The 16,211-nt window shown below is 34.4% G+C and overlaps 1 protein-coding gene across 1 annotated transcript in view; it reads right to left on the bottom strand.

The window, feature by feature from the left end:
- RALGAPA1 (Ral GTPase activating protein, alpha subunit 1 (catalytic)) overlaps positions 1 to 16,211 on the bottom strand; it is a gene marked incomplete at its 3' end in the record, with an annotated part of 56,915 nt that overhangs the window by 26,435 nt on the left and 14,269 nt on the right. The window contains exons 9-17 of the mRNA XM_009697374.1: positions 15,752 to 15,960; positions 15,147 to 15,386; positions 12,729 to 12,920; positions 12,092 to 12,229; positions 10,065 to 10,213; positions 8,621 to 8,750; positions 7,626 to 7,863; positions 5,176 to 5,337; positions 634 to 774 (exon numbers count right to left, since the gene is read on the bottom strand). Of these exons, the coding sequence (XP_009695676.1) occupies positions 634 to 774; positions 5,176 to 5,337; positions 7,626 to 7,863; positions 8,621 to 8,750; positions 10,065 to 10,213; positions 12,092 to 12,229; positions 12,729 to 12,920; positions 15,147 to 15,386; positions 15,752 to 15,960 (1,599 nt within the window). The remainder of the gene's footprint in view (positions 1 to 633; positions 775 to 5,175; positions 5,338 to 7,625; positions 7,864 to 8,620; positions 8,751 to 10,064; positions 10,214 to 12,091; positions 12,230 to 12,728; positions 12,921 to 15,146; positions 15,387 to 15,751; positions 15,961 to 16,211) is intronic.

Consider the following 16,211-nt stretch of genomic DNA (forward strand, 5'->3'; position numbering starts at 1 on the left):
GAGGAAAACTACAACTCTGTAAAATATGGATCATTTGGAAAACAACACTAAAACACAGTACTTCAGAATTCCAAACCGTATAGATTTTTTAATGGTTTTATATATTAGTGAAAAACAGTCAGACTCTAAAGTGTATTATATGATACGGTATACTTCAGACATTCTTTTTTGATGGGACCTAAAGTATATCATTATCATGGTTACCCACACATCTATGACACTGAATTCAAAAATTTACATACAAAGATGTAAATTGCAAATCGAAGTAAAATTATGTTCTTCCTTTCCCTCCCTCACTCATCATAAATAAAAACTTTAGATTAGTTGTAGTCTCTGATAGACAGATGCTATATTACTGCTTACCAATAAATTGAAAAAGCAAGAGATTTCTCCAATTTTCACTTTTATGATCACAATCATTGGCACAGCACTAACTTCTAACAGTTCCAGAATGAATTGCAAAATAGCGTGGTATTTTACATAACTCAGAATATTCATTCTTAATCTCTTCCCCTCTCCCCCCATCCCCCAAGTATTTTTACTTTGAAAAAATTAATGATTTAGCAGAATTTGAAAGCAGAAGGTTTAAAAAAGTGATAAAGGGGGTGCAGAAATTAGCAGAGGTGGCACTACCTGAAAGCTCATCAGAAAGGGGAGTGAGAACAATATCAGGCAAGAAGGGTTTGGAAGTATGGATCAGAACAGGAGCACTTTTAGCACTGCGTATATAGGCCGATGGCAGAGCACATTCACCAATGGATCGGCTTCTCATGGCTTTAAAAAGGAAAAGAAAGAAGTGGGGAAGGAAAAAAGAAGAGTGACTATAATGAAAGGCTTGTGTCACAGAAAAAGCAGCAACAGAGAAAACAAAGATAAAAAGGAAGAAAATTCAAAAATTAAAACATTTCAGCACGGCAGATATTGGCAGAGCTGTAAGAAAGAAAAAAATCAGTGGACACATAAGACATTTTGAGTTTTTAACTTTTATGTAAAGCAGCAACAACGCCTTTATTATGATGATTACAGAGATTTTGCATTCAAAATCAAGAAACTAATTAACACTTTTTTCCCATTGCATCAGGGGTTGAAAAATCAAAGTTAAAGTCACTCAACAAGCACTCAGAACTTGAAATTTTTTAACAGAAAAAGCAACTTACACTACATTTGCATTTTTCTAGCTTCCTGTAGTTTACTCCTGAAAAAGCATCTCTGAATTTTACACATACCCATACTCTTGAATTCATGATTCTCCAAAAGAGATTCAAAAGCATAAGGAGAAAATGACCAGTTCTGTGTGGAGAAATTTGCAATACAACTTGTTATAGTTCCACATTAAAAATGAAGTGAGATGTGAAACAGCTTGACAACAAAAAGCATTAGTTTCTTATCCATAGGGTTTGGCTTTTAATCGGTATTGAATAAATATTGCTAAACTGATTCTAATTCACCTTTTCATATCTCACATCCTGCCAACAGTCCTACAGAATGGAAAACTTAAATAAGAAATGTGGCATCAGGATCAAGGTTATACCTACAGCTTTTCTAATAGATTTAAAATGAATCTTTATGACATTTGTTTTCCTTTGTCAGAGTAAGACATAGCAAGAACTGATACTGCATTCAATCTCAAAGTACACCTGAAGTTCTTCAAAAAGTAAGATTGTTTCAAGCAGCTTCCTTTTCAAACTGTTGCAAATTTGATAACTTGTTTTAAAATAGTTGCTGATAAACTTCTTTTAAGAAAACTTCAGTGCATCTTACATAAATATTGTCAATGAAATATTTAATCAGTCTTTGAACTTTTATGTATATATTTTCAAAACAACATGCAATATAGACTTAGAATCTTAGTGCTCCTGATCTGTATGGGAATCAGAAGGTCATGAATGGAATGCAGTGAAGTTGAGCAAATCACACTTCTAAATCAGGTTAAAGAATTGTCCCTAACAGCAACATGCAGGTAACTTGGGTAGGTGAATGTACATTGAGCACAAAACACATCTGACAAATGCAGCACAACTTAAGTGGAGTCTTAACATCAGTTTGAAAAAACAATTCAGAAAGACAGACATTTTAAGACTGAAGCCATTCTCTATTAAACTTAGTTTAAAAGACAGAAATCATTTTTTTAAAGAAAGCAACTAGGTGTAAGGCTTTAACATCCCTTTGTTTAAGAGATACAACAATAAAATTCAGTATACAGTGATGGTTAGATGCATTACATTCATCATTGTGTATCTTAAAATGAATGCAGGCAAGAGAAAAAATAATAAGCTACATAGGACATCTTAAGGGTCTTTTCCAACCTAAATGATTCTTTGATTCTAAATAAACCAAGTTTTTGAGATTGGATACTGTAACGATAACAAATCTTAACATAACATGTCCCTTGTAATTTGACTGGATCTCTTCCACCATATTACATTGATACTAGCAAAGGGGACACAGAACAACCGATTTACAATTTGGAAGGTGGAAATTTTATAGAAACTTTTGAAGGAAAAATTCCAGTGTATTATTATTGAAAGCAAAATTAACTTTGAAATGCTGTAAAATGTGATCTCTGTGAATTATTATTTTAAATAAGATGTGTCACATTCAATTAAGTAGTTAAGTAGAGGCAGACTTAATACTAGAATGTGGACTACATATTTGACAGTTTATAACATTCCACTGTTGTCTATAGACAAAAGCAGAATAATAGGTTAGTAAATTCTTTCTGATCCAGTATTTTTATAGGAGTAAAATCTGCTGCTTAAGCCACAAATTCCTGTATCTGGTCCTATAGAAGATTTTTCAACCCATATGCATATCATGTTTAAAGGCCCTTTTCCAAAAATTACTTTACATAAGTTCAGGCTAAAAATGTTCACACTGCATATCAGAAAAGCTGTGATTTTTGAGTAACACACACACACACACATATATTTGGTGCAGCAATAAATGTGTACTGGCATGAGGATGGCTCAAAAAATAGAGGTGCACAGATGTACACAAAATGTGTACAATGTCAAACAGATGAAAAAGAAACCTCAGCTTTCTCTTACCATAAAATATTCAACATGCACATCCTCCCTACTAAGATACAGAGAGTATATTACTCACAATCAAAAAAAAACCCACTACATATCAGATATCATGCAACATATCTGAGGTGTGACTCAATTCCAGATTGAGCTTGTGGAGCTAATGTTAAACTGAAGGAGAAGACCTGGCCAGCAAAATGTTCTATAGAAAATTTTACTTATTGTGACTATTAACTAATTTTTTTATTATGCGACTCTTTGTTAAGTGGCACAGATTAAGAAGTATCCAAACAGCTCTCTTAGCAGACCTGAAATAACAAGCAACTGTTTGCAGACAGTTAAGACATATGCTTTTATAACATATTCTTCATTAACATTTTAAAAAACTGAAGAGTTTGGAATTTTTTTAATTCATCTTTTAAAATAATCCTACTAATGCTGTGATGCCTGTCCACAGATGGTATTCTACAATACGAATAGAGCTGAAATTTTAACTAGTTACAGTAATACAAACTTGGCTTATTAATATCAAATATGTAAGATAATTGGAGGAAAGGAACAAAACCATGGAAGCTAAAGTACAGTGAAACTAAAATCAGACTTGTTTGCTGCTAACCAAGTCAATATAGAGCTTGATTAGGATAAATTTCAGTCATTTTAGGGCTAACAGCATATAAATAGCTATCTTTCAAATAGCTGCAAAACAAAACCATTAATAAATTGACTAAACAACATAACCTTCTGACACAATATCTGAAATAGTAACTATTTGGGAAGGAGAAATTTTAACGTCAGCTTTACCTTGTTAAGACAATTAAGATTTAAAACAAAAACACCGCTACAGTTAATCACAGACTATCTACAGAGAAGCAGAAATTACATTTAAAGTATCTGTGATCCATAAGGAAAACTTCAGTCAAACTAGGTGCTGTCAGTATGAGATACAGGAAAAACTGTGTAACATTTGAAGGCATGAAAAAGACAGGAAACTTTGGAGTAGTGACTCTATTTTCTCACATGTCTCTACTGCTTATAGGAAAATTAACTCTCCCACACCAACAAATGCCTAACAAGAAAACAAACTTTTAAAATGGAGAATTTTAAAGAATATTCAAATAAAACCTTTGGCTAAATAACCTCTGTGACTTAAAAGAATGAATCGCAAATATTCTTGGAAAGAAAACATTAATTTCTGAAAAGCTAAGGCAAATATATATTCGACTGCCAATATGCATCCCCAGTTTCTAAAACTGTCAGAATGCACCTGCTTTCGAGAAGTATCCGTGGAGGAACAACACACAATGACCGAAGCCACTACTACTACAGAGATAGTAAAAAAGCAAGAGATATTCCTTAAAAAGTGGTTCTTTTAAATAAAAAAGTAAAATCAGCTTAATTTTCCCTCACATAAGGGATAGCACTGAGATCATCAAGATGAGACAACAGAGTAAAGAAATTTGTAGTCCAGTTAATGTTATGATACTCTAAGCAAATCATACAAACATAAATGAGTCTTCTTTTGAGCAATCCACCTAAAGCACTGTTTAGCATCACTCATTTCTAACACAGGAAAGAGTATCGGCAAGTAATGAAGCTGAGAAATAGATGACTTCAGAAATGAAGAACTGCACACATCTGTGCCAATCTTTCATTAATGCAAGATTCAGGGTATAGTAGAAGACCACACATTTTATAACCTACGCAGACATATACACATTTCTCACACTTTTCTTCGCACAGTTCAAAAATACTCAACCTATTTTGTGCACAGTTTATGAAAACATGCACTTTAAAAAGCCTTCTGTTACCCACCCATCCATATCATTGCTCAAAGCATTCCAGCTTTTTTCTCTTTCATATACATACTACAGTATTATTTTTCCAATCCAGCTTAAGCATGTGATCAAACTCATTAAGAATTAATATATCAACTGCAGTGCTTCCATTTGCAATAACTGTAATTCTAGTAACCACAAAGCTATTCAGCTACCCTCTACACACATTAAGGCTGCATAATTTACATATTTAATTAATTATTATAGATCATATGCTTTTGTGGAAAGAAGTTATCCAGGTTGCTACAAAAGTCAGTTATTAATTCCTTATCCTTTCTCAAATGTCACTTATATTAGCTTTTACAGATACATACCAACTGTTTTCTGCCGTACTATGCTTCTTGCCTTTTCTGTTCCTGGAGAGCCAGTGGTTGTAGCACTGCGTTGTCTCATTGGTGCTTGTCCGGGCTGATCACGGCTCCAGCCTCTAGAAAAGGATTTATCAACCGAAGATTTTGGGAATTCATGCCCAACTCCTGCAAAAATAGAATTGCAAATCTATTCACTTCTATTCTGGTATGACCAGATATTTGTAGTTGTGTTTTTTCAAAGAGTTTTAAAGCTGGATAGAATAAATTATGTTATCAAAGCAAGTGTGATTTCAAAAGTTGAACAGCTCGTTACTGTTTTTTAAATATATAAGCCCACTCAGTCAATGTTAAAGGGATACTCAAACTTCTTCAGAAGCGTTGGTGCTATTAAACTACTGTGATTTTCTTTCCTGACCAATCAAGTGCAAAACCACAAGAAAGCTGGGTTTACAAAGGTTGTAGCCTGACAAAATTTGTAACTACAGAAATTTTTCCTTTGTTGTTCCTATTGGACAAGACACACAAAATCATACATTGCAGACCATTCACAATGTGGGGACTTTTCCCAAATAATTTTGTGACATTTGAATAAAGATGATAAAATACTTTAACACGAAATGCAAAAGCAGAAAAATGGGATGATGAGCTCAGAGAACAGGCTCTTTGGAAATTCACAAAAAAAATACTGTACTAAGATTAAGAAAAGATGCAGCAAATTCAGAGTTGATATTTATATTGAAGTAAATAAAGCTCACATGAGGAGCTACCAAAAACTACTGTATGTAAAAAAGTGAACTAAAGAATATTTGCAATATATTTCCTTATCCACATTGAACTCATACAATCGAAAATTATACTTGATAAACAATTACAATCATTAAAAGGGCATCTTATTGCAAAGTGATCCCTAGTAAAACATGTTCAGTATTTTTAGCAAATGAATGGGGCTAAAGAAATCTGGCATAATCTGTATGGTATTTATTACGTTCAAAGTTAGATTTAACTCTGCAGCTCACGTTTAACAACAAAGGTTTTCTCTGGAACTGTTACTGAAGGCTAACATAAACTCTTCCCATGTGGCTCTGTAAGGTGATACAGATGATTCAAAATGGTTTTTAAGTCTATATTCAAAAAACTGTACACATTATTATCCCACATTAGACTTCTTTTTTTAAAACAAAACAAAACAAAAAACTTTGCCTTTTGCAAGAAAAAGAAGAAAGTTAGATAGTACAGGAAAACAAAAATGCATGGTTTATAACAACGTCTCAGGGTCAACTACAGAGAAAAGCATTTTTGTCCAGTTGTGACACACCAGAAGAACAAAACAGAAGTGTGAATAATGCCTCTGCCCAAGATGAGAAATTTGGAAGCACAGGAAATGTTTTTAGCAAAAACAGCCTACAGGAACATCCTCTTTAAGAGAGGGAATCTGCATAGATTACTTCTCACTGACAAATCCTAGGATAGTTGTAGGAAGTACCCTCTCAGGTTTGACTGGAGAACCACATCAATCAGAATACAGAAAGATAAAAAGTAGACTAAAAATTACACTTTTTTTCCATCTTTATCACCCTAAATATAATCTTGCCTCCAGTATTGGATCTCAAAGCACTTTTTAAAGGAGAACAGTATCATTACCCATTTTTTACAGAAGTGGAAACAAAGACAAAGTGATTGCTCATGGTCACATGCAGAAAATCAATCTCTGATCTGGGAAGAGAACCCAGATTTTGCAACTCTTAATCCAGCCCTCTATCCAGGAGGACAGACTTCCCGTCCCTTACTGGTTCCAGAACTGTACCATTATAAGCAAGTAACTACCTCCTCTCCCCATATTATGTCCTACAGAGTATTTCCTGCATTGTTTAGAAACCAGTTTAAAAACTGGTACCATTCATATAGATTATTAAAAGTATCCTTTCTCTTAAATAGTCCAACAAGGTCGCTTCGACAAAACCTGTCTTCACCAAGGCTTAGTGATGAATTAGTACCCAAATAAAACTATGTTTACCTTACATTTCATCTTTAAACATTTATTGGATTTCAGGATCAATATTCCAATTGTGCTTGCAACTGCCACTTGCTAGCTGGCTGATTTTTACAAGATGCATAATCTTCGTTACTTTTAAGAAGCTACGACTAGGACTCAATTATTTAATTGCTTTGATAAAAGGAGAAAGGCATAACCCACTACAGTGTAACATTCTAGGTCAAATTCAACACACCTTTAAGAACTACAATCCATATGTGCCTATTTGCAGGACTGCATCTTAATGTGAGGATTTTGTGGCGGTTCTAAAATACAGCCTTATCTTAAGAAAACCAGCTTATTTCAGGTGATAGAGATGCCTAATTAGGTATACTAAAAAGGCTAGATCAAAATTATGCTGTGCCCAACATCTCATTACCCCAGCTCAAATTCAAATGATGTGCATACAGTATTTTCTTACCTTTGCCTTTGTGTTTTTTCTGCTTCTGCTCACTTAATTTATCCAATGGCAGGTCACTGAGGTCCAGGCTATACAAGTTTCTAGCTAATACTTTAGTTAGTGTCTCCATTGTCAGTGACCACTCAGTGGCCAGCTCTTCCCAGTATGTCAGTGATGACATTACAGACAGCAAGTCATCCCAAAGTTCTCGAGAGATGTACACATTTAGATTCGCTTTGATCCAAGCTACTATAAGAGTCTAAAGGAATAAAGTGAGAAAAGTTGGGTTTAGAACATAAGATGACAATACTCAAATGTTACTGCTTAAAAGGAAGCTTCTAACAGCCACAGAAATTTCTGTGTAGTCCTGACATTATTTTCCTCACCAGTACACACAAATTTTTCATGAATTATCAAGTGTGATATTAACATGGGCTTCTGACTTTGATACAGGAACAACTGGTTTGACTCATGAAAGATCTTTCGGTATCTTACAAGTTTTGCCAGAGTTTTATAATACTGTTCTCAATTAGCTCTCATCACATTCATGTCTTGGTGTCCTTTTTTTCGTACTAAAGAAGACCTCACAGATCCTGTTTACAGATGAGCCACCACAACAGCACTCTGCAACAGAAATTTTGAAAGGATCTGCTACAGCTTACTGTAAGGAATAAAAAAATCAGTTGGCTAGGCATAATGGCGCAGAAGATTTTGTGCTGACTTGAGCTAATTTTGCAATGGAAGCAGGCTAAAACTGTACACATTGCTAGTTATCCCAACTCAACTAAAAGACAGCATTTTTTTGATTTCACACTACCCCAAAAACCATTGTCATGGTGTCATTAAATACAGGGCAGAAAGTAACAAATGTAGCTAGTTCTTTAACGCACACCATTCATTATCTGGGTAACATGATCAATGATTTAAGATGACAAACCAGTCAGCAGTGGTTGTTACATCTAATCTTTTGATCAAAATTAAGCTGAACTAATTAAAGTGAATTTATGTTTAATTGCCTGGAAAAGAGGTCCTGCAAGTCTTCCAGCTAAAGTAGAGTTTTTTCTTCCTTGATACTGCAAGAAAGTTTGGGGTGGTATTTTCAGCACAGATTCAGTAACCCTGAGCAGCACAAGTAGCATCTGTTCCCTGCAAAACAATATCAAACTTAGAGTTACCATTTTGTTATAGTTCTGTATATACCAGGATACTTTTAGAGATAATAACCGAACTTGACTTGTTCAAATACATTCCAAACAGGGCATAGTGATTACAAACAGCCTAACTTTGTTCTTGCAAAAGAAATCACTCCAATCTTCTTTCCACACTTGAGAGTGAGGAATCCTTATCGCCCTGTAACATCTTCTGCCAGGTCATTCAAGTGATATCACCTTAGATGGCCTGAAATTATAGGCCAAGTTTTAATTATACTTCCAATCTGAGCTTTTACCTTTTTTTTTTTTTTTTTTTTTTTTGTTAATGTGTCACTATCAGTCATCAGTCACGTAACTTGGTATGAATGACAGGTTTTGGCAATGTTACATTATCATTAACATACTTCATCAATTCTTTTGTGTGGTACAATCCTTGCCATCACCGTCTCGAGTCACTTCTTCACAGTGGCGTGAAACTGGGGAAGAAAATACTAATCTACTGGAATCTGCTTTCTATTCCTACTCCCAAATTTCCCAGTGGCTAGCCTTGAATTGACTTCTTATTTCCTCACAAGAGGAGACAAGTTTCACGTAACATGTAATGCCAGCTCTACTTACCCAGAGTTCAGGAAATACTAGTGACAGAGTGAATGCAAGTCAAGTTAAAATGGAGTAAATCAGCCATTTGAAATCGCCCTGCTATTGCCTCCTTGCAATGGAAAATGGTGGCAATATACTACCACATTAGAGACAGCTATAAAGGAGAGGGGGAAATAACAGAAATTAATTTGAAAGTGAGGTCCCTTGTACCTGCTAGGCACCTTAACCACTGGAAAGGAACAAACAGTTAAACAGTACATGGACTCCTGTACACAATTACACATTAAGAGCAACCCACATCTGATTATAATAGTTATCCATGCTTATCAGAGGATTTTTTGTTCATTTTTAAATAAGGCTGTGAAGCTTCATATATGTTTTCATATTTTAGCACTTTGACACATGAGCAAAATGCCCTGGAAAAAAGTCATCAGTAGCTCCTTAATAGTAGTCTGTATATCCTAGCTTACTTCTTTTTTCACTGAGGGCTAAGCTGTCTCAAACTAACTAGGTTTGTACTACTGGCTTTAACAGAGTAGATAACCTCTTCCCCTGTGGTAAGCTGTCTGTGATGTTAAAGTCCATGTATTCACTGATTTAGAGAAACTGGTTCACATAGTCAATACCACTCTACTATGTTTACTACCAAGTAAATTTTCACATTTATCTTGTGAGCTAATAATCTAAGAGAAAAGCATTAGCAATTTACCATGTTTTCTTGTCCATAGTCACTTGGACTACCATGTGACGGTAAATATTAAGAATGCGTTTGCACATATCAGTGTGTTCATCCAGCAGAGCTTTAATTTCATTTGCAGGTTCAAGAAAGAATATATTTGAAGAATTTATTATAAAAACCTGTAAGTAGAAAAGAGTGGATATTATGGGCTTGAAGCACTTTGATATTTTCAGCAATTCAGTTGATAGTAATCAGGAAGAGAAAAAATCTATGATTAACAGAAAAGGTGGTATATACACTCAAAAGTATATATTTAAATGTAAGTTAGCTTGATGTGACAATAAAGCAACAATAAGACTGATTTTTTCCCCATTTTTTTCTACAAAACCTATTTGTATATTATTGTTCTCATAGACAGATGGTACAACAAACTACTCAATACAATTATTCTCATATGATGGACAAAAATGTCCCAGTAAAGAAGTCCACTGCACAAAAGTTCCACCTGTAAGCCAGAAACTGACTAGTATAGTATAAGCTAAACTACTTGAAACAGTCCTGGTACAGAGTGTGTGCTTCATCATGACAAGGCTTGTATTATGTTCCAGGAAACCAAAGCTTTCATCCCACTGTGATCAGTAAGGCTTCCCAAAAGTAGGAAACAGGATATCTTCTTCAAAGTGGTAGACTTCAGTGGACAGTGAATTAGGGCTTTCAGAATGAAAATGAAAACAAAGCAGGCAAGGATACTGTAGGAGCTACTACTGAAGTGTTGTTATAGTCTTATGTAAGTTTAGGAAGTATTTGAATCACAGTCAGCCCTAAATTTCCAATTATTTTTTATTTGTCTTTCTTAATCCACATGTACAGGAAATCATTGGCTCTACAGTTGTAATTTACCTTTACCAAGAGCTTTGGATTTTAATAAGTAAAAACTATTAGTATGCAGCTTTACTTTCTCTAGTCTCAACTAATGAACCTACCCTACTCTAAGTGCCTAGAAATAAGTCTGTGCAAGAATTAAATGGGAAGAAAACTCAAGACAGAAGTCTTGGATTCTAGATTCACAGAAAAAGTCAAATGTGGTTCCAGGTCGAGAAACCTCCCAAATTCAGACATGCTACTGGGTTAGAATGATGTCTTGACTCCATTTTGGGCTAAAAGAGATATATGCTGGTCAAATGAACCTTTGTCTAAAAAAACTTCAACATGAAGAATCTCCCAGACATTCTCAGATGTGTAAACCTTAATAATACACTGCAAACAGACAAAGATATGTCACTGTTTCTTTTCTCAGAAACACTTCATATTCTAAATAGTCATTGTATGCAAAGATTATGAAGCTTGAATTATTGTAACATATTTGAGTTTAAAGTGATTGCAGTTACAAAGGTTATTTCTATATACAATAGTGTATGGCACAATAGGAAACTCTATTTAGGAAATCATTCAAGCTGCGGTAAAAATAATGAGTTCTAATTAGCATGGTCACCCATGGTAAAAGAACACATGGTAGAGTGGCAAATGCACATGTCTATTTTATTTGGTTCAGTATCAGTTTTCTTCTAGATAAAAGAATATTACAGATAAAGATGAGAAAATAACCCTGTACACCTTATTATTCAGATTAGGAAAACTGCAGGTTCAGATGTTTTATATGTGGTGACTGATAGCTTAAAAGAAAAAGGCTTCTATGCATTCTCACTAAACACTTAATTAAATAATTTGAAGATGTGGCACTCAAATGAGAATTATTTTTCTGTGTTATAATGCAGAGCAGAATGCATCTCCTGTGTTATCCGATGCTTGTGTATACATTGTCCTACTTAAGGTCAATAAAGATATAGTGAACCACTGTCATTATTCTAACACTATTTATTATCATATTTTCAAAATCTAAAATAATTTTAAAAATTCAGAGATGCTTTAGAAGGAACATGGGATTCCCTTGCAGGAGTATTGCATTATATTCTATTGTAATATATTCCACTCTTCATGTGCTTATAACAAGAACTTTACAATTAGGATGAAAATTAGTTATCAAGTCTATTTCATACCTGCAATACTGACTGCACTCCTGCTCGTACATTTTGCTCTTCAGTATCAATTTCGGATATTTTATGCAAAGTGTCTTCGTAACAGCCATTTCTTGCCCAGTTTGAATTTCTAACATGACTGGAGTTCATCCCTTTTTCCTGAAAAATATTTATTTCTTAAAATCCCATACCTTTGTAGACAAGTATTTTGGTTTTATATTAAAGGAAAAAGGACATAAGAAATATTAAAAAATAAACAACGGTAGACAGATGTTTAAGATGCATCTTAAAGACACAACTATGTTTTAAAAAGTTTGTAGCAATTATTTTAAAGTATCTGGATAAAATAACTATTATTTTCCTCATCCTTTTATCTGTACACAATTTTTACACAGCTGAAGGTTGGCTTACTGTATAATCCGCATCTTGAGAACAGTTCATAAAACTATATGAAATTTTAAATTGAACTAACCACACTGCAAATCTACAGATAATGGATCAAATTGGTAGCTCATTCATTCACTGTTTAATTACCATTGATTTTCCCCAAGAGATGCTCTGATATCAAATTAAACGACATACAATCTGTCAAGGCGGCCACTTCTCTGTCTACTAGCTTATCAAAAAGATGTGCAAATATTAACAAACAATATTTTACCTCTTCTCTTTCTTTTGCTTTCTCTGATGAATTGTGGTCAACAACATTTTCATCACAATCTTCAGTTGTGCACTGCATTATTTCTTCAGGTTCTTTCATAAATAAAGGCTTGTCTTCTTGCTGAATCCACTCCTGATACACCTTTACCACTTTCCTCATGGCAGCTGCTTCACATATCGGCAACAGAAATGCCTGTGAGTAGAAAAAGAAACAAACAAAAACCCAGTTACAATACTTGAAATCAAGTTGAGCTCTATAACGTACAGGTTCTAAGGGATAAGGCAGGAAAAAAAAAATACAGCCACTGTAGATCTTAACAAATAAATCACTCCTAAACCTAAATGTTTGCTCACTTAATCTGTAAACTGAACACATGAAAAAAAATGTTTGAACAAGAAAATTTGTCAAGAAAGTACTCTGAAAACTTCACTGCCAAAGACAGAGACATGAGAATCCATACAGCCATATCTACTCAACACCTACCTTGCCGAAATTAAGACCTAAACACTCATCAAAAGTGTACAAAAAGAATGAGCAGAAGTTTATTACAACGTCTTCCATTCAAGGGATTTGGAAGAGTGGAGTTAAATCAGTTCTAATGACCAAGAAAAATTCAAGTGACAGTCATCACTGGTAGTCATGTACCTTATCTTTAGCTAAATGAGATTTTACAAAACAGTATCCTTAAAACAAATGACTCCCTGAAAAGACTTCAGAATTACCGTTTCCAAAAAGCATGCATTTGAATCAGTGCGATGGCGGATCAGTGCCCTCTTCAGGAGGTTTGCTGTATCTGCTGTGCTGGTAACAACTAGTCTCAGACAGGAACTGTTAATATTAATCAGGTTTTAACTAACTATAAATACATTTACCAGAGACCATGATGCCCTAACTGTATTAAAAATAAAGAACAGATAAACTACGCTAACACATACTTCAATGGAGTCCACGGTGTGAATGTTGAAAACTCATTGCCCATGCCTCTAAGTAGTGCCCACTTGACAGAAGCAGTATGTTCTCTGGAAACAGACATTTCATACCAGTATGGCACTAAAAAGAATTTTGTTGTGTATTTCAGAATTCAACTGACAAGTTCATCATTCACACACTATCACTCATGAAATCTAACAGTCTGATGCAAGCCCATAGACATTTTTTGCACCCTGGAGTCTAAAACGCATAAACCTTTTTTTTCTACAGACAATCTTCCCACCGTTCAGTAAAACTGAAACCTCCTGCTCACTGGAATAACTTAGTCCTAATATTTTAGAAACATTACAAACATCTGGCATATTAGAAATTAACTTACACTGAAAATTTCTGGTTAAACAATTACCTAAATGAGATCTCATAACTACACATGAAATCCAAATAATCTACGTAACTCAAAGAGTGCCTTGTGAAAAAAAACAAAGAAAATTGCATTCACTGTCCCTTTCACTGGGGTGAGAGTTTCTAAATAGACCATCAACAATTTAGACTCTACATTGAATGTCTCATACTGTAAACCCTTGAGTGACAGCTGAATTCTGGCAACTTTGTTATCTCCTTCAGCAACATGTTGAAGGTTTTCAACACACCGGATGTGGATAAGCTTCTGACATTTATTTGCCCCATTTGAAAATACCATTTCATCCAGATATACCGGAGTTTTTAAAATGTTTAAGTTTTCTGCTGTTTAAAGCAATTAGTGTCACACATTTCAAGGGAAACTTAGTATATTTTTCTTCACTATTATTCAGAAAAATCTCTTCATCTTTTGATCTATAGCATGGGGCATAAAGAAAATCTACCTTGTTCTATTCTCCTACATTGAACTCAAAGTTATGTATTTTCACGTTATAAAGACCTCATATTACAGCATATGTTCTCAGTTTAAATTTGTTTAAATAGTTTCCAGTTGAGAAACACTATTTTGAGTATGCTCAGCTAGCATTTCTGGTTGCAGTAAAGTCAGAAGCAGAAGCCATTACCTTCTATGGCCACCTGTCTCGCTCTTCTGATGAACACTCTCAAGGTAAGGACATTCAACTGCTCCTAAAATCAGCTCTTTAACAGCTGCAGACTCCCGCAGGAGGCTTATTTTAATATGCTTGGTTGTGAGCCCTAATAGCTATGGGGTTGATGTACGAAAAGATCAAACATTCCTGTCTATGGGAAACTGTAAAGTCCAAGTTAAATGTTGTCAAATTGGTTATTAAAGAAATAAAACTAGAAAAATCAGGAACTGAGGATATTCTACACAGCAAATACTTCAGAATTTTAACTTTTCAATTCTTAAATCTTAAAGGCACAATGACAGAAAAAAACATTTATATAATATTCTGCTTAGCAAATGCTTCTGAAAGAAAACCATGACATAATGATCATTTACAATATAATAATCAAGATTCGTGCATTCTAAAGAGGGTTCTTTACCTGTCGAAAAATCTCAGTTAGAAAATTAACATTGCTTCTTTTAGAAGAAAAGACTTTCCGGACAATTTCAATATCAGTTAAATGCTCTTCATCAATACTGCAGAGACTGGAAGAACTTGGTTCTCTCTCTGTTAGAGTACTTGTATTAGAATGAGATTGCTCTGGCTCTGCATTTCTATCCTGCTTATCAGTACTGTCATTTTTGTTGTCCTCCCTTAAAGCCATGCTAGCAGCTGCTCTCTGAAACAAAAATTAAAGAATATTCCATAGCTCACTTTTAGTACAACAATTTAAGTTATACAACAATTTAAGTTATACAACAGTATAATTTAAAACAGTACAAAGAATTAAGAGAAAAAAACCAAACAAAAATAAGATTCATTGCATTTCAAGGTTTATGTCTATTTGATTAAAAACAAAACAGCAGAATTAGAAAAAAAAAGCATAGTGAGTCCTTCTAAAGTGAATTCATAAGCAGAAAATTTGTTCAGAAATTCTTTTTTTATTTCTTCATTAGTTGTAATTATCAGATGAGTGCACACTACTGACATAACAATTAAAACCAAAACATGAAAACAAACACTTCTTAGTATATTTGGTTTTACCTGAATATTCTTTGGCACATTTTCACCTTCTATCCCAGGAATATGAGGTCCTGTGTGGGGTTTTGGCTCAAGCCAGAAAGACACCAACCATCGAATGACAATAACACGAGCCTTAATAAAAGGTTCCTTTGTGCAATATACTGCCTCATTGGTTTCAGCATCTTTCTTAACCATTACATAGTGTGGCTTTGGTCTCATTTGTGGTATATCTGTAAAGAAACACAACATCTTAAAACTATGCGCAGAGAGAAAGCTCTATATAAGAAAGAAATCCTAAAACCATAACCAATACATGTGAACTTTCAGAGGTGCTGTTTTTTCCATATTCACTGTTGCACAGCTCATCCCAAGATGTGCCGAAATGGACATGATAGAGAAAATGTCAAGACTAGACTTTAAGACATCAAAAGGCTGTAATTTTCTCCTGGAGGAAGATAATATTGACAGCAACTTGTTTCTG

This window comes from Cariama cristata, unplaced genomic scaffold (assembly GCF_000690535.1).
Source record: "Cariama cristata isolate BGI_N322 unplaced genomic scaffold, ASM69053v1 scaffold13443, whole genome shotgun sequence".
Lineage (NCBI taxonomy): Eukaryota > Metazoa > Chordata > Aves > Cariamiformes > Cariamidae > Cariama > Cariama cristata.